This window comes from Thunnus maccoyii, chromosome 12 (genome assembly GCF_910596095.1).
Source record: "Thunnus maccoyii chromosome 12, fThuMac1.1, whole genome shotgun sequence".
Classification (NCBI taxonomy): domain Eukaryota; kingdom Metazoa; phylum Chordata; class Actinopteri; order Scombriformes; family Scombridae; genus Thunnus; species Thunnus maccoyii.
Window position 1 is genome coordinate 11,537,532 of NC_056544.1, and position 27,645 is coordinate 11,565,176.

The 27,645-nt window shown below is 40.2% G+C and overlaps 2 protein-coding genes across 4 annotated transcripts in view; both read left to right on the forward strand.

The window, feature by feature from the left end:
• Nucleotides 1-16,006, forward strand: LOC121908152 (regulator of nonsense transcripts 1-like). The gene is made up of 24 exons (XM_042427925.1): nt 1-350; nt 890-1,026; nt 2,207-2,296; nt 3,238-3,405; nt 3,517-3,697; nt 4,026-4,187; nt 4,501-4,585; nt 4,791-4,889; nt 5,803-5,911; nt 6,240-6,399; nt 6,678-6,796; nt 7,112-7,276; nt 7,636-7,750; nt 7,957-8,100; nt 8,457-8,670; nt 9,744-9,861; nt 10,062-10,218; nt 10,492-10,634; nt 10,768-10,942; nt 11,187-11,268; nt 11,468-11,629; nt 11,756-12,018; nt 12,251-12,373; nt 12,498-16,006. The coding sequence occupies exons 1-23, from the start codon at nt 180-182 to the stop codon at nt 12,368-12,370; spliced, it is 3,339 nt and encodes a 1,112-aa protein (XP_042283859.1). The 5' UTR covers nt 1-179; the 3' UTR covers nt 12,371-12,373; nt 12,498-16,006.
• Nucleotides 15,922-27,645, forward strand: part of LOC121908155 (homer protein homolog 3) — an 18,225-nt gene continuing 6,501 nt past the window's right edge. The window contains exons 1-7 of one of the 3 annotated variants that reach the window (XM_042427929.1): nt 15,922-16,006; nt 16,194-16,242; nt 21,521-21,677; nt 23,400-23,531; nt 23,678-23,782; nt 24,550-24,558; nt 25,060-25,193. In XM_042427929.1, the coding sequence (XP_042283863.1) occupies nt 16,220-16,242; nt 21,521-21,677; nt 23,400-23,531; nt 23,678-23,782; nt 24,550-24,558; nt 25,060-25,193 (560 nt within the window). In that variant the 5' untranslated portion in view covers nt 15,922-16,006; nt 16,194-16,219. The remainder of the gene's footprint in view (nt 16,007-16,193; nt 16,243-21,520; nt 21,678-23,399; nt 23,532-23,677; nt 23,783-24,549; nt 24,559-25,059; nt 25,194-27,645) is intronic. The other 2 variants (XM_042427931.1, XM_042427930.1) reach the window with 2 other exon arrangements.

Consider the following 27,645-nt stretch of genomic DNA (forward strand, 5'->3'; position numbering starts at 1 on the left):
ACGAGCGGGGGGAGAAGACAAACGGAACGCGGCCGCAGTCGAGGCTCTCTGTAGCTCTCTCTTACCTCCTGTTTCTCGTTTTCCCATTAATACTCTGCCTCCGTTATTCGTTATTTTCTTGAATAGCGACATTTTGTGAAATATTTATTAAAATATCGTTAACAAGAAGGCAAAAAAACATGAGTGTCGAGGCGTATGGGCCGAGTTCGCAGACTCTAACGTTCCTGGACACCGAGGAAGCCGAGCTGCTGGGAGCGGACACCCAGGGCTCCGAGTACGACTTCACCGACTTCACCCTGCCGAGCCAGACCCAGACCCAGGGCCAAACCCAGAGTCAGCTGGACAGCCAGGTTCATGAGTCAAAAATATCAACTGTGTTGACAAAATGTGAATTAGCCAACGGTAGCTGGTTAGCATGATGACGCCTTCCATCCGTTGCCATGCTTTTATCCCGCTAATTGGCTAGCATGCTAGCTAGCGAGCTAGCAGAGTTAGCATGCCGAGAATAGCTACCATGTCAAGATTTAGGACTTTATTGCCGTACAAATAAGAGTAGCAGGGATTTGTCAGCGTGCCAGTGCGGTCATGAATGCCCATATTTATACTTACTAGAACTGAAATGTACTAAATACTTACAGTATCCATTACTAATAGCAACAATCACAAAGGTCAGTTAAATACAATCAGCGCTAGCTGTTAGATACATGTACACAGGCTTTGATGTTGCTGTCAGCAACATTGATATGACAGCCAGACTGTCGGACTCCAAGTGAAATATATGACCATGTAAGGCTTTATTTGTAATCCTGAGACAGAACGCTTTCACTCTCTATGGGGTTGACATAAACTTTCAGTTCATTTTCATGATTTTGCACATCTGTCTCCTCAGGTTAATGGTCCTGACGGGGTGTTGCAGAATGGAGACGACCCTGTGGTTAAAGCCAGTCAGTTGTTGGCGGAGTTGAACTTTGAGGAGGATGAGGAGGACACCTACTATACCAAGGATCTTCCTGTGCATGCCTGCAGGTAAATGACAAGATTGATGTGACTGGTGCTGTGGCTGTCAACAGAGTGGGAAACTTATTATATAAATAGTTACTTATTTAATCACGTAATTTAATTCAGGGAATATTTACGCTTCTAATGCCATACCACATATCCACACAGACTTTATATTTGGTTTATATTAGATTCATCTTGTCCACTTCACTTCACTGGTTAAAATGGGATAAAATTGCATGTTCAAACCAGTATCTAAGGTGGTCTCTGTGTCCTTTGGGACTCATTCTCAAATGCTGTCCTTGATGTGCAACACACACAACCCTCCCTATTTTGCAGATGGCACATAATCTTCAGCAGTGCTGTTCTGCTCAAATCACAGTTCATGTACTGCCTAACTCTAAGTTAGCTGTTAGTAGTTTGGCTGTGCCATAAAAAGTCCAGTTGGGGATGTCTGGCACGTCAGATACTCCATTTCTCAGCTAGATAAGATAAATACTCAGTGTGAGATAATTTGCTGTGAAAACAAAGTTTGTTGGACAGAATGAGAGCCTCAATTTTGTTTATAATGTTCCACCCTCTTCCTTCCAATGTTTTCATATTTGGAAAACAAATAATCAGGCGGGAACTTTGATACACATCAGCAATTTACAATCCAGACATTGTGATTTAGGCAATTTAGGCATGCAGCTTTTTCACTACTATCTGACAGGCTATGTGACAACTCAGTAAGTGTGTATTTTAGTGAACCAAGTGGCATGTTAATTAAAATCTAGAGGCAATCTGGGTACATTATTTCCTTAGGGAACAAAAGGAAGATTTTCTCAAAAATTGTCAAATTCTTTGTAAAACACTGACAGTTTTTCAAATTGTTTACATTAATATGCATATTCAGTTTCTTAAATTATATTCCAGCAAGTGTAAGTCACTCTGGTTTGTTAAATCCTGAAAATGGGAAATGAAAAATCACTGTACTGTGCATGAGCTGCAGCTGCAGTCAGCTATAAAGATACTATAAACTGGACTGCTGCACTACTTTAGTTGCACAGATTTGTGGCACCAAAGATTGTGTAGCATAATCTGAAATAAATCCATTTTGAATCAAGCTGGTGATAATTTATCACACATTATTTGCTTATTTTTCTTGTTTTGATCTCTGAAGCATGATATTTTAAACAGGTTCAATTATGACTCTTGTTTATTTTAGTTACTGTGGGATTCATGATCCAGCCTGTGTGGTCTACTGCAACACCAGCAAGAAGTGGTTTTGCAACGGCCGTGGAAACACATCTGGCAGGTAAGATATAGTGACTTATCCGTTTTCTTATTGACCCTACCTGATGATGCTACATTAACTGGGGAAGAATCATTTTACAGATACCATATCCTTATAGCAGGAGTACAGTACACTGTTACTGTAATAATGAGTTTCTGCTGTGTTCAGAAGCCTTGGTTAGAAATGTGTAGTTATTGTTTGGATATGTTGTTAAAAATATAATTTAATATACTTATGTTTTCTGACTTTAAAGAGCCTCCTAGACTAATATAATGCTACTTAAATCCAAAGTTATGTCTTTGAAATCGTAATTTTAAGTAGCCACATGTTTCTTTAATAGGTAAAACATTACCAAGATATTCTTCTTTTCCCAAATCAGAGAAATGTCATCTATATTCACAAGGTTTCCTCTTCTGTCTGATGGAGTTAATACAGTAGCTGAACTTTCAGGCATCGTTAGAAGGAATCAATCATGTACAGGTTATGCGTGACTGTAGCTGGATAGCTCAAGGCAATAAACACACAATAACACAGTTGACAATGATGTGAACCCATTAACACCACTTAAACTTTTGTTGAACTTGTCTTGCTAGTTGCTATGTGATAGACCTTTGATTGGCCTCTGTATTTAAAACTGTTTTACTAAACACATATTTGACAAATTATCAAAAGCTATCAAAAATGCATTACGTTATATCAGTGTAGCCGATGACTAACATCTTTTGGTTTCTGGGGTCATCAGTTTTCATCGTAACTCCTCAGTGCATCTTAGAAATATTTTTTGCTGAATTCTTCTTGCAGTGATGTTTGATTTTGATCGAGTCTGAATAAAATAAAATAAATCAAGACATGTTGATTGTAGGTGAATCAATAGTGTACAGTACATCCTCACTGAACACAGGTCTGTAGTCTTTTTCACTTTCTCCTCCTGGTGCATTCATTGTCATTCTCTTAACTTTTAGCCACATTGTAAACCATCTGGTAAGAGCAAAGTCCAAGGAGGTGACCCTGCATAAAGACGGCCCTCTGGGGGAAACTGTGCTGGAGTGCTACAACTGTGGCTGTCGCAACGTCTTCCTGCTGGGCTTCATCCCTGCAAAGGCCGACTCAGTAGTGGTGTTACTGTGCAGGTAAAGGTGCTTTTATGTAGCTGATCACCCTGATCTCCCTGTTGATGAGGGTAATCAAAATGAATATAGAATTTCCTAGCATTTGCCATTTTTGCTTTTGTCGTACCACAGGCAGCCATGCGCCAGCCAGAGCAGCTTGAAAGACATCAACTGGGACAGCTCGCAGTGGCAGCCTCTCATTCAGGACCGCTGCTTCCTGTCCTGGCTGGTCAAAATCCCGTCAGAGCAGGAGCAGCTCAGGGCCCGCCAGATCACTGCTCAGCAAATCAACAAGCTCGAGGAACTCTGGAAGGTACTTTCAGTGCAGCTGTCAGGTGTTTGCACACACCCATAACTATATGTAAATATTTTGAACCCACATAACTTGAATTTCAGCGAAGGCTTATCTATATTGTTCACTCAACGTATTCATACAGTTGGGTGTGATGCAAATAACTCTACTGCTGGTGTTTTCTGAGCCATTACTCTCCGTTCAGTATCAGTTTCAACGCCTAAGTTCCTATTTTTTTTGAGCATTTTGACAGAAAACACTCAACTCTCATATCACTCTATTTTGTTTTTATATCTTCATCTTAATCTGTCACTCATTGTTCGTTTGTGTGTCTGTTTCTGCTTGGCAGGAAAATCCTACAGCAACCTTGGAGGACCTGGAGAAGCCTGGTGTGGATGAGGAGCCCCAACACGTCCTGCTCCGCTATGAGGATGCCTACCAATACCAGAACATCTTTGGTCCTCTGGTGAAGCTGGAGGCTGACTATGATAAGAAACTCAAAGAGTCCCAGGTCCTTCATTTAAATAATGCCTCATGTTTATTATTTTTACTTGATAAATAAGTTAAATCATTATTAGTTATCAAAATGGCGATCAATTCTTTTCATGTGGATTAAAATAATGAACAAATCCTTTAAGCTCTAGTTGGGTTTTTTTAATCACACTGCATGTAAAGGGAAGCTGTTACAGTCATGCATGTTGTATTTTAATTATGTAATAAAATTATTTTAAAGTTTTTTTTTATTGTCCATAGTAATTTTGACAACAGGAAATTTCTGCTGACCTTTAAGTGTTAAACATATTTTTATTGTTGCTTCTTAACAGACTCAAGACAACATTACAGTCAGATGGGACTTGGGTCTGAACAAAAAGAGGATTGCTTATTTCACCCTCCCCAAGACAGACTCAGGTATTTATTTGTGATTCCACTTCAAGTTATTCTTACTTTGCATTCTTCTTGGTGTCAAAAACAAATATTCCAATTTCATGTTCTTTACATTTATTTTGATATTAATTATTCTGAAACTGTTGCTTTGGTATCTTTACACCATGCACTGTTGCGTATTTACACAAAGTTATTTTCTTTTGTGTCTGTCTTATGTGCTGTCCTTCAGATATGCGACTGATGCAGGGAGATGAAATTTGCCTGAGGTACAAAGGAGACCTGGCTCCTCCATGGAAAGGCATTGGACATGTCATCAAAGTCCCTGATAGTATCCTTATAACAGTTAAAATACAGATAATATCTAACATGAAACCAAATACCCGTAATGTATATGGGTATTAAAAAAAGTTTGTCACTGGCATGTTGGCCTCTAAATTTGTCGTTTTCTCATGTGCTGTCAGTAAAATATGGATCTTTAACAACATCTAGTGGCAGACGTCTGAAACTACAATAACATCTGCAGACTTGTGTCCTCATCCTAAGTCCCCACTGGTTTTTAAAGCAAGTTCTATATTTAGATTTGGCTTCTACAGCTTACCATCTTTTAGTTAACTGGTAACAGTACTCCAGTAATAAGACCCGTGGCTATATATCAGAACTATTGTTAGTGTGTTAACCCACCGTTTATAAATGTTATTCTGAAAAATATCAATAACTCCACCATGAAGTACAAAGTGACTGAGATGAGGTGGCGCTACACTGAGCTAGCAGTAAAAACACACATTTGCCTGTCGGATGTTCAAAGATTAATCTGTGTACTTGATTCCTGTATAAATTGACAAATGGCTAGTACATTATCTTATGTAGCCAATGTTAGCTTCTTAGGCGCTACATAAGTTATTTAATAAATATAATGTCAGCCCTGCATCTGTGTGGAAAAGTTTTCAGATTCCAACACTCTCTCCACCTTACAAACGCTGCACAAATGAAGCAAAACCAAATGCAGAGGCTCTTATCTGTTTCTAAAGCTTAAAATGTCAGCAGCCATTCAGGTAACAGATGAGTAATGCTATTGATTGCAATAAAATGTTACTGACAGCACCTTTAAAATATTTGACTTAAAGGTATGGTTAAATGAAGCAGACTAGAGACTAGGCACATTGTCATAGCAGAATAATTTGTTAGAATAACTACAGTTATATGGTCAAATGTTTTGCCTCTTCCTTCACTCACTGTACCAGACTATGGTGATGAGATCGCCATAGAGCTGAGGAGCAGTGCCGGGGCTCCAGTGGAGATCCCACACAACTTTCAGGTCGACTTTGTGTGGAAGTCCACTTCCTTTGACAGGTAATCAAAACAGCCACACACTTGTTCTTGTCTCTTGCTTCGATATCTGCCCATTAATTATGAAAAAAAACAATCTTTGGCTTTGTACTTTATGTATCTGTTACGTAAATGTAATCTTTTTTCATGTCTAAGGGTTAGTTAATGATTTAGTGTAAGCGGGAGCTAAAGTGTACTTGAACTGCAAAGTATTCCATTCCACATATTCAGCCAACTTTGAAGAAGTTTTGGTGTTTCACTAAATTGTATGAATGTGTTACTTTAACCCACTGAAAGATGAGTCAGATTTAGTGCAGAACATTATCTCAATATTTCTGTCTTCTTCATCCAGGATGCAGAGTGCCCTGAAGACATTTGCTGTGGATGAGACGTCAGTGTCTGGTTACATCTACCACAAACTGCTGGGACATGAGGTAGAGGACGTGGTCATCAAGTGTCAGCTGCCCAAACGCTTCACTGCCCAGGGACTACCTGACCTCAACCACTCCCAGGTAAGTTAAAGAGAAGACAACTCAAACGATGTTATTTATAGACTTTGGTAATACATTATCAGAGAAGTTATACCCTTCATTACAACAACACACACAACATGACAGAGATGACACACAGTGTAAAGATTGAGTTCACTTAAATCACACAAAATCACACATCTTGGGGTTAATCTAAGGGATGTGAACTTATTTTTTTATAGTGACTGCGTGAGGCTTCTTAGGACTTGGCCTCCCAGGGTTCACATGGATGGGCTTTGTAATTGTAATTTGTAATGCAGGTGTATGCTGTAAAGACGGTGCTGCAGCGTCCCCTCAGTCTGATCCAGGGTCCTCCTGGCACAGGGAAGACGGTGACCTCTGCCACTATCGTGTATCACCTGGCTAGACAGGGCAATGGGTAAGACACATACAAATATTTTGACTTTTTTGTCAATGTGTGTTTACTTTGTATGTACAGGCTGGGACAATATTTGTGCATCTAAGTTATGATATTTAATTATTGGTATTTAGTTTGAATGTGAGTATTTATTCAACATTAAATGGAACATCTGGCTTTTAGGATATAATTGTAAGTTGTAAGTTTTTCATTGAAAGGTAATTTATTACAACTAACATATTTAAACATGTCTTGATCAACTGATTTTCTTGTTGAAGAATGAGTTGGCTACATGTTATTTTGCCTAAGACAGTACTGTAACTTGTGTCCCTCCAGGCCGGTGCTGGTGTGTGCTCCCAGTAACATTGCCGTTGACCAGCTGACAGAGAAGATCCACCAGACTGGACTTAAAGTGGTGAGGCTGTGTGCCAAGAGCAGGGAGGCCATCGACTCTCCTGTGTCCTTCCTGGCTCTGCATAACCAGACCCGCAACATGGACAGGTAACACATGACCAGCTATTACCAAAAGTAGTTCTTTAAAAGGACAACTTACTTTTGCAGGACATTTTTATGTGTGTGGTGGACTTGTGTTCACTTCTTAAATCAGATGCGTGTTAAAAAACTACAAGGTGCTAGGTTGTCCCAGCACTGATTTATAACTTAAAATTATAAAATAATGTTACTGAGCAGCATTGGCTGGAGTTAACATTATGTAGCAACAAAGGGAAATCCAGGAAGTACAAATATAGTCACTGGTGGAATAAAATGAATCCAGACCCCCCTTAGTAATACAATCTGTTACTGATGAATATTTGCACAACACTGATCTCCAACTGTGTTGAAATGATTTCTGCCCACAGTATGCCAGAACTTCAGAAGCTCCAACAGCTGAAGGACGAGACTGGAGAGCTGTCCTCCTCAGACGAGAAGCGCTACAGGGCTCTGAGACGCACTGCTGAGAGGGAGCTGCTTATGGTATGAAGACTAGTGTCACTGAACCCACAAGTGCTGATAAATGTTTTATTTATCTGTTTCTGACAGTTCTAGTCACAAAGTTGTACATCAACTAAGATATAAAGGTCATTAAACATCTAATGATTTGTTATTCTAACTCATACAGGCCCACTGAAACTGTGTTATGAAAATGCTTTTATCTATTTTATTTTTTCCCTCTTTTCCAGAATGCAGATGTGATCTGCTGCACTTGTGTCGGGGCGGGGGATCCTCGTCTGGCCAAGATGCAGTTTAGATCAATCCTGATTGATGAGAGCACCCAGGCCACTGAACCCGAGTGCATGGTGCCTGTCGTCCTGGGGGCCAAGCAGGTAAGGGCACAGGGATATTTCTGAAGCCAAGTAAATTGATATAGAAATATTAACAAATTAGTGCATTAATATTAACAACCTTATTAGCACTACTGGTTATTTTTAATGTATTATGGAGATTTTGGTGAGAATTAAAGCAGCTCAGTTCCTTCTTGTTTGAGTTATGTCTTTATGTATCTAAGGAAGCAACTTTTGTCTTTGACGGGGTTAATATCACATTTATGTTCATCCACTTAAGTCTATTATTCCATTAATTATAAGCTTTATCATGATGGAAAAAGTGCTGTTATACCCCAATTTTTTTTGTCTTGATCATTTGTCCTCTTAACCTTTTAAATGATGTGTTTTCTTTGTAGCTGATCCTGGTGGGTGACCACTGCCAGCTGGGCCCTGTGGTGATGTGTAAGAAGGCAGCTAAAGCAGGTCTTTCCCAGTCTCTGTTTGAGCGTCTGGTAGTTTTGGGGATCCGGCCAATTCGTTTGCAGGTCCAGTACCGCATGCACCCGGCCCTCAGCGCCTTCCCCTCCAACATCTTCTATGAGGGCTCTCTGCAGAACGGAGTCACTGCCGGTGAGACAAAAAGAAACTTTGTTTGAAATCTAATTTTGTGATGTTCAATTATGGCTTTCCCCTTTTGAAACTGCCCTCTACATTCCTGCAACTTAATAACATGATGCCGCTGCCTTACTTTTCCTTGACTACTTTCCCCACACAGTTGACAATTTAAAAAAGGACTTTACTGTCCAGTGATCCTGTCAGATCTTGTAAACCGTTATAAATCCATTTTGAAAATTTGGGAAGAACACATGAGACCAAGTTACCTCACATCTCCTGCATGCAGCTCTCTTTCTGTTTTACAGTTTCTTGTTTGTATCACCTTAGTGGTATTTAAAGCACTGTTTGTTGTTGTAGGTTTGGTTTATCTGTATTTCAACCTCTTTTTAAAAATGTATCTGTAATAATTCTTGAAGCAGTCATAATGCACATAGTTGCACAAACAGACAGGTGACAAATTAAAAGAAAAACCGGTACAGGCCTGAATGTTTGACCCCTACAGTGAGGGGATCTGGTGGCTCTGTTATGCTTTGGGGGGCATTTTGCTGGCATGGCTTGGGTCCACTTGGAAGAGTCACTGCAAATCAATACAAAGTTGTTCTGAGTCATCACCTTTATCCTGTGATGAAACATTTCTATCCTGATGGGAGTGGTCTCTTCCAGGATGTCAATGCCCCCATCCATAGGGCATGAGGGGTCACTGAATGGTTTGATGAGTATGAAAATGATGTGAATCATATGCTGTGGCCTTCACAGTCACCACACCTCAACCCGGTTGAACACCTATGGGAGATTTTGGACCTATGTGTTAGACAGTGCAGTTAAATGAATGGTGTTCATCCCTCCAGGAGAGTTCATAGACTGTAGAATCAATGACAAGGCACATTGAAGCTGTTCTGGTGGCACGTGGTGACCCAACACCTTACTAAGACATTTTATGTTGGTTTTTCCTTTAATTTGTCACCAGTCTGTAATAGGTAGATAAATGCACATAAAGCCTGTAGCTGATCCAGGCTTATTCCAAGTTAGTTGGTGTACTTTTCTATTCATCACCAGTCCTGAGTTATGTTTGTTTTGTCTCTCTGCAGGGGACCGTGTGAAGAAAGGCTTTGACTTCCAGTGGCCGCAGCCTGACAAGCCGATGTTCTTTTATGTCACCCAAGGCCAAGAGGAAATCGCCAGCTCTGGAACATCATATCTCAACAGGTTTCAACTTGCTTTATCATTATGTTGACGTAATATTTATGTTTATCCCTCCATTTCATATTAAGCCATATGCCTGAATGTGGCACTTTGCAGTGACATCACATCAATGTGTGTACTGTCAGTCAAACATAATTAAGTTCTGTAACATGTTAACATAAATAATTGTTCTCTGTCTCATGTCATCCTTCTTGTTTATGCAGAACTGAGGCAGCCAATGTGGAGAAAATAACCACCAGGTTGCTGAAGGCCGGAGCAAAACCCGATCAGATCGGCATCATCACCCCTTATGAGGGACAGAGGTCTTACCTGGTCCAGTACATGCAGTTCAGCGGCTCCCTCCATACCAAACTGTACCAGGTATAGTGACAAATATTTTTTCATTTTAAATGTGCAAATTGTGCACTTAAACACATCATCATCATCGTTTCATTTCCTTAAATCCATTGAGATGTTAGGTATAGAGTAAAAGGTTAAATTAGCCTCAAAAACCTGTAGTCTGTGTGGTCATTTATCTTATTTTTTTTTAAATTTGTGATGAAAGTACAACCAAAATATTTCTCACAATCAATAAATATATATATTATCCTAAATGCTGAGTCATCCACAAATTTCTCTTCACTGTTTGTGCAGGAGGTGGAGATCGCCAGTGTGGATGCTTTCCAAGGTAGAGAGAAAGACTTCATCATCTTGTCCTGTGTGAGGGCCAATGAGCACCAGGGCATCGGCTTCCTCAATGATCCACGTCGTCTCAATGTGGCACTCACAAGGGCCAGGTACAACAACACCTTTGATCCTCTCTGGGATTTTTGTCCCTAACATTAGCTTGGTTTCATCACTATGATGACTACTTATAACTTTCAATCATTAAGTCATTGATAATAATTATAATCTTCTTCTATCATGTAGGTATGGTGTGATCATTGTGGGAAACCCCAAGGCCCTGTCCAAGCAGCCCCTGTGGAACCACCTGTTGAACTACTACAAGGAACAGAAGGTCCTGGTCGAAGGCCCCCTAAACAACCTGAGGGAGAGCCTCATGCAATTCAGCAAGCCTCGCAAGCTGGTCAACACCATAAACCCTGTGAGTTTAGTATGTGTGTGTGTGACTGTGTGTATTTTATACACAGCATACAGATTGCTGAAATCAGCGTGTCTTTACTGGGTTTCGATTATTTTTTTGCCAGTGGGACATGGGAAGGACTTGGGATGCAATTCCAAATTTACTTATCTACCTAGGATGAGGAGTTTACCGAAAACAGGCCTCAATGAATCTGAAGAATAATGACGTCTTGTAAATTAGCGTTGCTTGTTTTGTGCTTTTACAGGGGGGTCGATTCATGAGCACAGCCATGTATGATGCCAGGGAGGCCCTCATTCCTGGATCTGTTTATGACCGCAGCAGCAACGGTGAGCGGTTCTTCATACAACACACAAACCTCCCTTAATGTTACACATTTTTTTACTAATAAACCCCCTGAAGGTATTGAATATATTGACTTTGCTAGTTTATTGCAGACAGGTTTGATGTGTTTTCTAAGTTCACCTGTGACAAGACGAGCTCCTCATACAGCCAAACAATTTAAAAGAGAGTATATTTTCTCTGCAGGGCGTACATCCAACATGTATTTCCAGACCCACGACCAGATTGGTATGATTGGCACAGGCCCTAGTCCCATGACTTCCATGAACATCCCTATCCCCTTCAACCTAGTGATGCCCCCCATACCTCCACCTGGGTACATGGGACAGGTCAACGGACCCACAGCAGGTGAGACAGACAGGAAGCTGTAAGAGCCCGGCTAAGAATATAGTTCTTAAAAGCTTACATATTCTTCAGTTAGAGCTGCTGTGAAACACTTTCTAAATTGTGTTACCGAACTTAATTTTTCTGCAGGTCGTGGTGGCGGTATGAAAGGCAAGGCAGGCAGCGGAGGAGGTGGTGGCACTAGAGGTGGCCGTCAAAGAAACCGCGGCAACATGGGGAACCACAGTGGAGGGAATGGAGGACAGCATGGAGGCCATATGAGTGGCAGCCAGGCCAGCCAGGACCTGGGCTCCCAGCCCTTCTCCCAGGGGCCTCTGACCCAGGGCTATATCAACATGAGCCAGCCGTCACAGATGAGCCAGCCTGGGCTCTCCCAGCCTGAACTCTCACAGGTTTGTTCATTGTGCTGTCTCATTGTGTAAACTGTTTGTGGTCTGTTTATTTATAACAGTTACTACCCAACGCCAGGGCTGCTTGCACATATATTCCAAATGTTTGTCCAGCTTTCCTTTTCAAGTACAAACTTCATCTTGTCTTAAAAGGCTTACTCATTTTATGACTGGAAAGGAATGAAGGAATATCTGTTGACTGGTCTCTTCCACTTTTTTGTTTGTCCCATTATAGGACAGTTACCTAGGAGATGAGTTCAAGTCCCAGATTGATGTGGCTTTGTCCCAGGACTCCACCTACCAGGGGGAGCGGGCCTACCAACACGGTGGTGTGACTGGACTGTCCCAGTACTAGACTGTAAGCAATTCCACAGTAGACTAAAGCAAAAATAACAACTGATGAAAAGTATCTTGTAATATTTTGAAAAGACTAATGAATATTTCCTCAAATAACAGTATATATTTGTTTCTTTGTCTTACAGGTTGCCTGAAAGGAGCTAGGCCTGTGTTAAGCTTAGTTCATTGGTATTTTAATCTGGGTAATAACAAAAAAGAACAAACATGGATACCCGTTTTCCACTGCTACAACCGAAGCACCACTGTGTGAAAGTAACAGGAGAGAGACCGTGAGAAACCAACCAATCACAAGAGTGAGAGCAAAAATGGGAGTAGAGCTGGACAGGAAGAGAGCAAGAGAGAAAGAGTGGGAGGCTGGTGGAGGAGCGAAGGCACTGCTGCTCACACGCGAAGACATGGCGAAGGAGAAAGCTGTCGTCGACGGAGCAGCGCAGTTGGAGAGGCGAGACCTTCGACAGGTCAAGGAGGGTGGAAGGTTCAAACGATTCTGGAGAGGGGAAGGGGGGAGGGGGGCAACTGTGTCATCTGGTCCCTCGTATGCCCCTGAACCCTCGGGGATCTCCAGGCAGTATGGTTGGAAATCTTGCTCCAAAAGCTGAGAAAGATGGAGAAGAGGTGTCTCACACATATGTCCTCCAAGCTAACTCAACAGGATGTCTTCTGTGACTTGGAGAGAGAGAGAGAGAGAGAGAAAACAAACAGGGGACACAACTCTTGAAGCAGTTGATATGGCAACTTTTTAAAACTCAAAGCTTGAATCGAGGCTCTGCGTTTGGTCACATCTAAGCATCTGGGAGAGGAGAGTGTGAACACACTGGCTATTCGAGTGAACTCAAAAGTGCTTGTGGTGTTGTGCCTCAAAGAGATCAAATGAAATTTGAGGATCACATAGGCACAGATCATTCACTTTTTTCTCAGCTTTGAGTTGGAAAGTTTTCTTTAAAAAAAAAAAAGAAAAAAAAAAGGCTGTTTTCATTGAGGTTTTCAGTGATGTAAGCTAGTGTAGTGGGCTGTCTTTCTCAAGGTGGTCTGCAAAGAACAAGTGGTGGAATTAGCTCTTGAAAATATATTTTAAAAAAAACAAAAAAAAAAACAGTTTTGTCTCCAGACCTGAGGAGGTGTGCTCCAAGGATCTGCAGCTAGTGAGACAATTTTGTTTTTGCTCTTCTAAATATATCTTTTCAGTAGTACAAAAGAGTGAAAGATAAGCGTCATAACCTGCTTATAACAGAATGAAGCTGTCATTTTTTTGCCTCATTCCTGATTCACTGTTGACCCTGAGGCCTGTAGAGCTAGCAGAGACGGATCATCATCAGCATAAAGAGCTAAATGCATCTAATAAGCCAAATCAAGAGGGCAGTACTCCCCAAAAAGTCACAAGTCAATAAGCATGTAAACAATGACATCATTTCTTTATGATGAGTTTTTCTGTCAGTTGAGTGTGAAGCACCTGATAAAACCACCCACTACAAAGAATGATGAAAACTTGGAAGTGCTTTAGTACAATTTTTCCCATCTTTGAACCAAACTTGGTGATAGATTTCACCGTGTTGGACTGTGGTGAAAGATGCATTTTGGAAAGTCCACTGATTACCAGTTCAGAGGTTATATGATGTATGTGCACTACATTTGGCACAAAAATATCAAATTATTTAGACACAATGTAATTTTTGTTTAGGCTGTAGATTCTAGAAAATGCCCTTTCACCTTTTCTTCCTCTAGTTTTTGTTCTTTGTTGTCATACAATCTTGAACTTATAGAAAAGAGTAAAACTGTCACAAGTAGTAGTGCGTCACATCAAAGACACAACAGTTAGTTAGTTTCGTAACTTTGGTAAACTTTGTGTTTCTGTACTGTGTGCATGTGTTGTTCTCATCTCACATTCTTTGGAAGGACACTTGTGAAGTTTCCACGCAGCTTGTTTTCATCAGTATTGGATCAGGAAGCAGAAGCTTTCCTTGTGATCCAAACTTTTGACTGAAATATCTAGTCATCATCAAAAAACAGTGGTGGTTGTCAAGAATGCAGCCACCTTCACGTTGACCCTAAAATACTTTAGATATTCCCCTAAAATGTTTGTTTCATCCATCAGTTTCACAGAGCACACCTGCTGAAAGTGCTCAGACTGCCAAAGTCAGAAAGAAGCCACAAGGATTTGAATGTTTATGTAAAACATGTCATAAATTCCATGTTCATCTTCCCACAATAATGAATTACTAGCAGTTATAGGTCATTTTACAGTCAACTCTAACTGTAATAACTGTGCAATAGTTGCATCTCCATCCTTTACAGGACATCAAACTGATATTTATATTCCCTTTCTGTATGAATTACAGTATCTGTAGATATTAGAGTTGTTGAACTTTAACATTGTTTATTTCTGTGCTGTTATTTTATGTAACATCCTGTCTGGATGTGGACACCATTACATGCTATCTGCACCTGATCACTGACATATTTCAGGTCTAATTATTAAAAATGTCATATTTTAAGGAAACTTATCTTTTACCAACACATATAGTTTTTGCATGTCCTATGACTAGACGGTAACTTTTTGAGTTGGATGTTTTCCTCTATATTTGTTGCTGTGATCATCTTTATTTGGCTTTATTGCTGTTCAGAACTGAAAATTCTGAAAATAAAGATGAAGAAGTTTTGTGTTGGCCACATGGCTGCTCCATTTTGTTTTTTCTGCCCACTAATTGAGGTTGACAGTTATGAAAATTATGCTCACAAATATTCTCCTGTTAATAATCCTGGAAAATTAAAGTTTGCTTCTTTTTGCTCCCCTAAGTGACTTCACTGTTTTATTTCTCTTGTGGGTGAAAATACTTTTTCTTTACTCATCACGCAGATAGATTGACACGCTGCCTATTTATTAATATGTGAAGCTTTATTTTAATCTATGTGAGGGCATGCCAGAACAACTCTTGTTCTATTACAACTATAGTCCCTGAAAAAGCTGCAACATAACTAACTTAAGGCGTCTTTTTCAGGTCATGACTTTTCCTTCGGGACGATATTTCATTAAGCCTTTAAACTGGCAGCAACAAGCAGACCTATAAGATCCAGTTGGCAGTATGCACACATGCAGGCTCATTGGCTGCAGGCAGGTTGACACAGTTTCTCTGCCTCGCTGCCACATACAGCTGCAGCCGGTGCTCGGAGCCCGTAGAGCCAGCAGGTGGTACTCTGCTGCCGGCTGTGTCAGACTGTTGAATGCGAGCAGCCGGCTGGATGAAGAGCTGAAAACTGGAGAGAGGAAAGCTGAGCTCCGACCACCAGGACGGGGTTAGAGAGAGGAAAGAAAGAAAGAAATAAAGAAGTAGCAGCTGTTTCATCACTGCCGCAAAATGCACACAGACGGGACTGCGGTCACTTCAGTCATCGAGGTCAGCAGCTCTGCCTCCGCCGGGCTTTGACTCTCCGAGCTCCGCAGAGGTGTCCGGCCGGACTCCGGTGACCAGGGCAAGCAGCGCGGTGCTGCAGCAGGCTGTGGTGTGGCGCCTTGCAGTGAACGACCCCCCCTCTGGAGAATAAAGCATCTGGAAGCTCAGAGAAAGAGGAGACAGCGGCACTTTCAGCGCGGAATTCATCTCAGAAACAACACAAGAAGGTTTCACACCGACATGGGGTGAGTGAGGCTGCTTCAGGAGCACAATTAATCAGGCTCAAAGTGAAAATTAAGAGCAAATAGTTTGCTGTTAATGAGCTGAACAAACTCTTCTAACCATTTTTTGTTTGAATTTGGCCCCAGTGCAAATACTTGTTGGGTTAATGGATGCACTGCTTCAACTCTTTCTTTCTTTTTTTTTTTGTAGAAAAGAAGCCTCAGTCTCCTTGTAAGATGTATCCTCACCACAGAGAAAGGTAAGTACATCTTGAACATGAGCTTGTCCTTGTTATTTCTTTTTTTCCATGTGACATTTTCATTTCTTGTACTTGTGACCTTGGGATGCCAAACACCTGCAAATAAAAAACAAACAAACCTTGCTTTCAGAACAAAAGATAGTTAGAAAGTTAGATTAAGGTAACAGAAATTAAGCATCACTCCTCTTGTGGTTTTTTTGTTTTGTTTTGCTCTGCAGCACATCTGGAGCAATGTTCTGCTTTCCTCTTCAGCTCTGCACTAACACAGATTCATTTCTAGATTTCAGACTTGATGAATCTAAGGCAATCATCTTCTGTAATGTTTTTCCTCCCCGTGGCCGTCACATTATTTGATCCATAATTCTTACTAATGCGTTTATAGGATGTTTCTCTTTCAAGTTGTAAGTAAGAAAGGAGGAAGGAGCGATCGTACAATGGAGCATGGCAGGCATTATTAGTGTAATTTCTTTCCAATTATTGTAGAAAGTGCACTGTCTGCTTTGTTAAATATGTGTCTAGTCACCAATAGTACCATGTAATCATATTTTTTTATTATTTGGTTAAAAAGGATTTACAATTTGGAGTATTAATCAGTAGTAGGACAGACGTAAACTGCTACAGACAAGCTGAAATCAGATATTGTTGCCTTGTTGTCTTTTTAGGTGCGTTATTTCAAGAGTGAATCGTTTCAAGCAGCCACTTTGTTTCTTTTTAGCATTAGCCAGTATAGAGGATTGGAAGAGTCTTTGCATCAGTTTATAAATCTGTCATTCTAATGTTTAACAGCTGTGGTATAAAAGATTTAGAAAGATCAGTTGAGAGGGTGACAGGAGAAACCCAGTAAAGCAGATTGTGGATACTGTAGATTGTGGTGGGAATTAGTGGAGTTATTCATCCTGAGGTGCAGCCCGGACCTCCATCCAATCACTATCAGGCTCTGTTTATGTTTAGAGACCCCCATTAAGCCCTGCAGGCCACATCCATCTGCTGAGGATGAAGGTCAAGAGACTGAAGATGCTGACCAGTTAACAGAATAATAATTTTCACACACTGGAAAGAGCAAGCGCTGACCGATACACACACACACACACACAAACACACACACTGGCAGCCAATCTGTTCAAACATGTAGTCTTGATTGTGAACCACCAGCGACCCCACCGCAGGAGGTTGCAGGTTTGATTTCTGGTTGGATCGTAGCTCTGGTGGATCCTATCAGAGGCCTGATATTCAGTAGGAGACCACAGACACTAAACCTCAGGCAAGGTCAAAGACTGACTTCATAACTGAGTGTGGGGACATTTTCCCCGCTGCCCTTCTGGACGGAACGATGAATTGAGTGATGCTTCATCGTGCATCTTGTTTTATTGTTTGGCGTCTCTGTCACTGACCTCATTCTGTGTAATATGGGCTCCACATACATGTGTGGGAACAACAAAACACAGTGATACAGTAATAAATAAAAAGCTCTGACCTCCAAGCCAAATAACCATCATTGTAAATAGAAAGAATTTTTAACTGGCAACTATTTTGATAATTAATTAATCATTCAAACATTAGCTAGTTCCAGCTTCCCAGTTGTGAAGATTTTATGCTTTTCTTTGCGTTATATGATTATAAAGTGGATATCTTTGGGTTTTCTCTTGTTGGTCGTACAAAACAAGTAATTTGAAGTTATCACCTTGGGCTTCAGGAAATTGTGATCAGCTTTTTTTTAAACTGTTTTCTGACATTTTATTACGATTAATTGAGAAATTAATTGATGATAAAAGCAATTGCTGAAGATCTAATTATAGTCCAAAAAATATGTTGTATTTTTCTGGAAAACCTTGCATTTTCTAGTAAAATACTGTATCTTTACAGTGCGTTACGTGATTTCCTCTGATAGTAATATATAGTTTGAATTCAACAGCTGAATTTCTTCTGTGGTTAAAGGGCACACCACCAATTTAACACAACAAATTCCGTTTACTTGTGGTGAGCGGTATCACTATGAACCTGTGAACAGTTGTCTAAATGTCCTCTGTGGCTCTGAGAGGAGCTTTGTAAAGTCTGACCCTGATGATATCATCAGGGTTATTTTGAGGAAGGCTTCAAGTCCAGATGAAACGGCATTTCAAGAGTATCTCATTTCTGCATCATGACGAGTGAAACTGTAGACAGGTAGGACAAAGCGTTGGGAGGAATTTGATTTGAATGTTGAAAAGTGGGCGTGTCATAATGTGTCTTAGCTCTGTGCCGCTAAAAGTTGAAGATTGATTGATGGATGGATGTCATAATATTATTGGTTGAAATTGGTCGGTTCAAGCCTACGTAAGCACACTCATATTTTGTTTTACAGGAGGAAAACATGATTGGATTTTGGATTTTTTTGGCATATATTGTAAAATAGTCACACAATATCACTGGGGATGTGATCTAAAAGGGTTAAAAAGGCATTTTTCAATTCATCTCGACTTTAAGACTTCAAATATTTGACAGAAAACCTGAATTATAAACTCCAGCATGGAGTTTGAACGATGAGGGCATTTAACAGACAGGTAGGGTCTAATGAAAGATGCTATTGAGTTGCATCTTGGGAATTGTAGTATCCCGCACTTTTGATGCTTGACCCATACTAGGGAGTAAAAGTCAGGATATCTTGGCCTCTGCTGCAATGCACCTTTAAATAGTTAAGATGGCTTTAAGTTGTACTGCGTCCTTGTTTGAGCTTGGAGAATGAATAGTATGTCAGCTCTTCACTAGCATCAGAAGTACTAAGCAGATACTTTATATCTTCATCTTTAATCGTCTGTTCATATACTTTATATATAAACTTTAAATTTAAAATGATCCTAATATGATGGCTGAATTATATCACTAGAAAGCCAGAGCACAAATCTCACTCCCAGCTTCAAACAGACTGCCCTCATCCCAGTGTCGTGTCCCGGTCAGACCTCAGATCAGATCAGTAACAGTGGTTGTAGAAGCTAAGGGAGGATTACTGTGAGATGAGAAGGAGAATTATGGCGCGGGTTATTATCAGACTGGAGTGAGTCGGCCGTTGAAATGCCCTCTGTTCATATCAACATCTTTGTTTTGTAGCCAGTCCTTGAAACACTGTGTGTGTGATTGAAGATTGTATATGAACTCCATATCATGTTGTTTCTTTTTTATATCATGATCTCTTAGAGTGAGAGACACACACTCACAGACTTTTATTGGATTTTTGTGTCACTAATGGGGTCAGATATAAATGTACAATGACTCGCCAAAATAATACAGTTCTATTGGGAACAGCCACAGCAATTTACAATACTGCATAGAAGAAGAAGTGTCCTGGTTTTTTGCCATTTTCACACTTTAACTCAGCACCTCTTTCAGGCGACATTTTGATGAGGCGAGCAGCTAAGATAAGGCTGAAGAACAGCAGCCTCTTGTCATAACGCTTCTTTTCTTGAGTCTAATCACAGTGACTTTGTGTGTTTGTTGAGTCCTGTTGATGATGATGACAATAGTATCTTAATAACTATTTGATAGATTGCCATGAAAAATTGTACAGACATTTTCCTCTAGTGCCACTAAATGCCACAGCTAAGTTCACATTTGTGAATTTGAGCAAAATGTCTCGACAACTAGTGAACGGCCATGAAATCTTTTACAGACAATCATGTCCCCCTCAGGATGAATTGTAATAACTTCATTGATCCTTGAATGTTAATCTAGTACGGCAGCGTATTGCTGTAAAAAATAGAAATAAAAATTTGCTCAGTTTGTCATTATAATGAGAAAAACAGAATCTAATATTATGAAAGTTATGCAGCACGTTGCTGCTCTTTATCTGCTGATTTCTTCTCTGGTGTTCAAAAAGCTCATGAAGAAATGATTCATTGTGATATTTTTAATCAAAACTACAACTGGACCTGTAGCGTGTTACGAATAATAACAAACAGGTGGAAACCGCTACGTTTCACTCACTGTTAAATTAGGGAAAATCCATGTAACTTACTTGCTGATGGGCATGTGTGTTACCATGGTTACGTATATATATACGCTATATATACGCTGCTTATACAGATCACTTCCTTGACAATTCATGTCCAGAGGGTGGATTCAATAGTAGTGGTTGGTCTGCTTTGCTTTGGTGTGTTTGTCACAGTAATGGAAACTACAGTTATAATATAATAGTATATTATTATCTTAATATAGAGACACTTTGCATTGGTTTGTATAGGAATTTGTACCAAGAAGAAAACAGGCACTAACAGTTTGACAGCCTGCACTTTAACTTGAGTGACTTTCAGAGTGACATTGACTTTTAGTTTCATATTTTGTCATCTGTACTGTGCTTTACTTTATATCAAAGTGTGGGAATACTCAGTGCTGTCAATGAACAAACTCTGACACCAGCTGAAGAGAAAGAAGGAAGTCTTCTTTTAGCAGCCTTGCTATTCCTACCACATGACAGTGGCTAAACGGTTCCTCAACACTAGTGACTTTGTTGCTTTGATATATTTACCTCGTATCCTGGATACATCTCTGCAAATACTGGCAGGAGCAGAGTGGAGGGTGAGTGACTCGGGAGAAGGTTCAGAGCGTTTTAGTCAACATCATATTCCAGCTAAGTCACAGCTCTGTATGGCTGGTGAATGACGCAGGAAAAAGTGTGGGAGCAAGCCAGAGGATGGTTCCAACATCTGTCCCTGAATGGCAGAGAGAGAGAGAGACAGACAGACGGATGCCCTGTTACGAAAGTAATGAAGGATTTCCTTTTCAAGCAAAAGACGGACACAGTTTAGGCAGGATTGTATAATGATGGGTCTGTATGGAAAAAGTTAAGCTACATTCACACAAGGCTGGGTATGAAATGAACTTGGCAGGTTGAATACATGAAATTTAGTTTTTATAGACCATTGTGAGTGGGCCTGCGTGGAAAGTTAGACGCCTTAAAGGCCTTAAAATTATCAAATATTTTCTCAATCTGTTTCTGGTCCCTGGTTTGAAACTCGTTGGAAAAAGTTCATGTCACATACTTAATCAATAATCAATATTTAAATCAAAATCTGATGACAGTTTGTCAATCAAATCTGATCCGACTTAAACTCCTAATAAATAACACACAAGGGTGTTTTTTTTTTCTCTCAAACTTGAACTTTTACAGTTGTTTTCATCTTGAATATTTAATAAACGGTTATAGAGAAATATGCAAGATTTGAAACCAAGTTTTCAGCTGCTTTAAATAAAATCATCTCCTGCGGTTCAGTATCTCACTATCATCTCCCTGCGTTTCTTCCTCCAGGGAGCAGCCGATCTTCAGCGCCCGGGCCCATGTTTTCCAGATCGACCCCACCACCAAGAGGAACTGGATCCCCGCCAGCAAGCATGCAGTCTCCGTGTCTTTCTTTTATGATGCGAACCGCAATGTCTACCGCATCATCAGCGTGGGTGGGACCAAGGTGAGGTGGAAGACCGTGATAAAAACAAAAAAAATCATGATGATCATAATAACAGTGACAGTGTACAAAGTTTTGATAATGAAACATTTCATGCTGTGTGATTGGAGTGAAGATGGTGGCCTTGTCATTAAAAGAGGCTATTCAGTATTTGCAGCCACAGCCACAGGCCAAACAAAACAGGACTCACATCAGCATCACATCGATTTTCCTTTTCACCAACCATCCTCCTACCACAAAATCTGTAAGAAATATGCACTTAACAAAGCCATAGTTTGTATCAACAAACCAGCAGCCTGGTCGTGCTTCTGGCTGGCTTGTGGATTTAGATTATGAAGAAGAGGCCACAACAAGCGCTGGGTAGGAGAGGGGAGGGGGGGGGGGGGTCTATCTGATCTCTTCTTAACACCTCTGGTCTGACCCACATTTCTGCCTCCCAGAAGGCAGTGCGGGGCGGGGTGGCAGTTGTTCGGTCAGCAGCCCAATCCTGCCAGGACTGGTGTCTGGCTTCAGTGTAATCTTCACTGCTGCTGCCGCCACCGTCCAACATGTTATGTCAAACATGTCACCGCAGAAACGCAGACTTCAGGGTTCATGTAATCATTTGTTGGAGGAAAAAAAGCTTCCTCCTAAGCCGCCGCTGCCCTGCAATTCTGGGATTTTAAATCGGCTCCATTATTGTAATACTGGAGATGACGTAAAAAGGTTTACAAATAGGACTGCTGGGAGGGGAGGGGAGAGGTTTCAGCCACTTTCCTGAGAATGAGGTGATGAACCCAGTGGATGTGTATCTTTGCTGCTGCCCGTTCTCTTTGCCAGAATATCTTATAAATGTGCCTCTGCTCTGAATTTACTGCGAACAATAAGTGAGGTGGCAGAGCTGCGGTTTTTGATCATGTTCAACTAAAAAGAGAATAAACATGTCTCAACGGAGAAGCTGCTTGATAAAAGTTGCCAGAAATCCCAGAGGAAAACGAACGCTTCACAGATGTTTTTCCTGTGTCATATTTCAGCAAACATTGAAGTGCAGTGCAGTTTTCAAATAATCATACAAAATTATTAATAGAAAAATGAATTATTTAAATTCTGATGTGTACTTTCTGTCATTGATTGCTGTGTACCTTTTAAAAGGAGCAATCCATCGTTTGAAAATGTGAATGTTCTTATTAAAAAAGCTTTATCTACAAAACAGTGGCGTTGTTAGATAACCTTTCATATGTTAAAATGGAAAAATAAGTGTTGTGTAATGTACACTAGGTAGACAAGCGCAAAGGAAAATGAAGTCATGTTATAGAAAAAATGCATAGATGACTGATGAAAGTCCATTACGGAAATGTTGCATTTCTAAATAAACTTTCTCCTTATATGTTAAAATGGAGAAAAAGTAAAAATCGGTAAAGTAGAATCTATAAAACTTTACTTGTACTTGTTTGGACTTTGCATTATTTTATCATCTTTGCACTTTTTTCAGCACAAGAATAAAAAAATAGCATTAAAAATGACACTATGTACAGATGTTGTTATAGGTCTTTAGTGTCTGCAATTAAGTGAAATGTTAGTAAAAACAAGGAGTTTAATGAAAAATACTACTAATACTAATTATTCAGTTTAAGTGTTTTGTTTCGTCTGTTTTCATGTGTCTGTTGCTGAAATACAGATACACACCTTTGTTCATATGATAAAAACCTGGAGGGACGATCATCTCTGTTGTCTCTGCGTCTGTAGGCGATTATCAACTGCACCGTCACACCCAGCATGACATTTACCAAGACGTCCCAGAAGTTTGGTCAGTGGGCCGACAGCAGGGCCAACACTGTCTACGGTCTGGGCTTTGCTACAGAGCAACAGCTGCACCAGGTAAAATAACCTGAAGTCAAGTGATAAATGCTTCAGGAATTGTGTTTTTATTTAAAAACTTTTCACTCATTGCGCATTTCCAAAGTGCTGCATTGTTTATGTTTCTCTACCTGAAACATTTTTATCATTTGTCCTCTTTTGAAAAGTTTTCAGAGAAGTTTAAGGAGGTGAAAGATGCAGCTCGTCTGGCACGAGAGAAGTCGCAGGATAAAGAACTGGCCAACACAGCCCTAACCATCGCTGCTCCTCAGGTGAGCTCCATCCTGTCAGGGAAAAAAAAAAAAAACTAAAGTAGAGCAAGCCTCTGCAGGTGTCGGGCTCAAAGTGTAATAGTGAAAACTTTGCCATGATCCACTGGCATTTTAGGATTGAGGAGACACAGTGAGCACAGGCCAAGGTTACGCGAATGCACCTGTGTTACTCCGCAGCAGTTCAGCTATTAGACACGGCCAATGCGAGTGAATCAAAGGAGGAGAGGAAAGAAAGACGAGAGAAAGATGAGCTGGGTCACTTCTCTCGGAGGGAAGCGAGAGTGAGGGAAAAGTAGGACGGTGGTAAAATTATCCCACATGCCACCCAGCAGCGCACCCCATCTGCATTTTCTACTCACTGCTACCCAGAAGCCTCTGGCTCAAACGCTGTAATGATGAAATGTAGTCAGCTCAGGGTTTTTTCGATCAATAGAGAATAATTACCCATCAGTTACATCTGCTTGATCATGACGAACATGCCCATTTCCCTTTAATTCTACGGCTGAACAGATTCCAAGTTGATGTCTCTCACTCCACGTCTTTATCGATCTAATGAACACGTTGGAAAAGCCACAGCTCCAGAAAATTGCCAACTGTGTCAATTAATAGTGCTCAACTCTTGCTAAGTAGCGCTACACTGCACAACTGATCACACAGCTAAGTACTCGTGTGGTTGTGATATTTTGAAAAAGGTCATTATGGATGATGCTCTTTGTGATGACATGTGTCTTTGTCTGTTTTTTCCTCCTGCTGGATTTCTTCTATAGTTCTCACAGGTGAGTCTTTCATTGTTGTTTTACTTTCTGACTCCTGAAATGCTGAGTTGTTATTCGGCACAAAAATATCTTTATTTTTCTGTCTGTCTGTCTCTGAATTTTAACTGTATTTATACCCGCTGTGATGGGCAGATAGCTCTGAATCTAGAAATTGAGCCTTCAAGTTGGCTAAGCTATTATTTTATCAGACCAAAACAGACACCATAACAATTTAGATATTTATTGAGTCCATCAAGACCTGAAACACCAAAGAGAAAGTGAATATTATTCTTTTTAAAGTAGTTCTGCTGTAAAGTTTTACTTAATTGTGTGTTTTTTAATGTAAACATGGCGTAGTTTTTACGTGGACTCTGTGAATTGGTTATTTCAGGTGTAAAAAGTAGTTTTCATGAAAGAAGCAGCCTCTCTCCTCTCTGAAAATCCATTTTAGCATTGAGATTCTGTCATTCCTAATACTCTGTGCAATATTAGGAAGAGTCCATTTACTGATGTATTTGTTAGGACCTCTCGGACGAACTCCAGTCTCCACCGGTGATGTGTGTGAACGGACCAGAGGATAAGCTTTTCCGCAGCCAAAGCGCAGACATCACCCTGTCTTCTGAGAAGGAGCGCATTAAAAAGATGCTCTCTGAAGGGTAACTTAGTTACACACACACACACTCTTTTTTTCTGAGTCCAATCTCACTTTCTGTTCAAACCTTTAAACACGGTGATAGGAATCCCTTTGTGAAGGGCTTGTTTTGTGTAGGAGGAAAGAATCTGGTTTCAGTTTGGTAATTTTGTTCCTACTTGTTCTTTAAAACTCCTCCATTGTAAACATCCATTCTGCTCTGCTGCAGACAAACTTGACTAATAGAAACAAGAAGAAAAACCTCAGACGTTATCTCCCACTTTGTTTCTTTGTTCACAAACATGCAAGGTTCATTATTGACCTTGGAAATAGAAGTTTGATATAAAAACATTCTTAGCATAAGGTCCATTTAATGGAACTTATTCTGAGCTTTCAGCCATGTGTCATGGCCTTCATCAGTGGATGGGTTTGCTGAGTTGTCATAGAGATAGTTCATTTGTTATCATACCTAAGTATGGAATTTCAGTCTCATGACAAGTGATAACCATCTCCATGACGACTGAGCAAACTCCATTAACTGATGAAGGCCATGAGGTGTGGCTGAAAGCTCAGAGGGATTTTTTTGGCTTTTGGTACAGAATTCTTTTTAAAGTTAAAAAGAACTTTTGGAAAATATGCGTATTCACCTCCTTGCCAAGAGATAGATGAGAAGATTGATACCTCTCATGTCTGTACAGTAAACATTAAGCTAGAGCCAGAAGCCAGTTAGCCTAGCTTAGCATAATCACTGGAAGCAAGGGGAAACATAACCTGGACAAAATCCAAATCAAAAAGTACAAAACTCTAATGCTTACAAATGTACACGTTATACGTAAGTTTGTTTAATCTGATACAAAAATCTAAATATTAAAAAGACAGTTTGTGGTCTTACAGCTTTAGAGGTGTTGATCTTTGGAGCTGCTAGTAGGCGGACATTGTGGCCAGAGCCATGTTAGCTGTTTCCCACTGTTTCCAGTCGTTATGCTACGCTAAGCTAACAGCTCCTGGCTCCATGTAAGAGTCATTTTCTTTTCATCTAACTCTTGGTGAGAAAGTGAATAAGTGTATTTTTCTTTACTTTAAGCACAAGTCATACTGTCATGTCTCCACTAGCAGGGTCAAAGACAAAGCTTAGACGTCATGTATTACAGTATTTCATCCATTTAATTTAGAAAACAGGAAGTCACATTTGTTGAGACAGAATACATACATCTTTGAAGGAGACTGACATTTTGAGAGATTAGTGGTATTATGCTTAGTAATTATGCAATTTTTTACCAATAGTCAATGTAACAAACAAATGGTATTTAAATTGCAGTTTGGAGAGTATATTATTTTGAACATAGTGATCTTCATGAGGTTGCTACAAATGTCAAGTCATCCATCAGATTATACTTGAGCAGGTAATCTGTTACCTTTAAATTTACCTTCCAGGCACAATCCTCTGAGTATTAACATGGTGTTCATTTCTTGGGTTAATTACAGTTGGACGTCATTCGATTTGTTAAGCTTTCTAGGACATGAAGAGGCCATTATTGAGGTGTTGACTCATAGCATCAAATAAAGCTTGTAAACATCCCTTCATTCAGCCCTTTGAGCCACCCACAATGCTTTTATATCCCACAGTCCAATTATTACACCAGAAGCTGCTTCTGAATGGTTACCATGGTAAACTGTTGCCATGGGACAACCTCAAGCTTTCTAGATGTAGACAGGCAGAAAGAAAGGAGGCCAAAGAATCAAAGATGAAGAGAGAATTTTGTTGATATTTTCTGCCGATTGTAACAAAATTAATTGAATGTGATATAATTTAATTATCTCATATACAGTTTATTGCATATATTTTGTAGAAGTGGCATATAAGTGCAGCCATAACCTGGGAAGAGGTCTGTTTTACTTGTGAATATATACAATGAGTATATCCTATATTGGGACTGTATATGCAGTCCAATGTAAAATTTAAGCTACCTAGATAATAACACTTTATGCTCACAACATTTTTATCTAGAACCAAGGTCTGCTGAGACAGGGGGAAAAAATGTGAAAAACAGGAGAGTCTACGATGCCAAATTTACTGGTTTTATTCATGTATTATACCAGTTTTCTAATGCTTACAAATGTCTTGAGTTTAATGATCCAGCATGGTTAAAAAGGCCTTGTCAGTACTCTTAAAGTGGCCTTTGAATGCCACAATCAGCCTCTCAGTGAAGATGACTTTTAAACAGTCATCCCTCTGAGATTAGAGCATGACTGTGGGAACATTTTGGTCTTGTTGTTTGCTCTCTGGGCATTTTAATGAGTGTATATTTGCTTTGTTGTAAGACCTGTGAGATGACCTTCACTCTGGGCAGTAGGTGTGCTGCTGCAGGCTGCAGTAGTGGCTCTGTGCTTGTGTTAACCAGGCTGTGATTTCATCCAAACTCTAGAGATCATGATCATGTCAATCTCCTCTCTGACCCATCTTTTCAGTCTGCTGC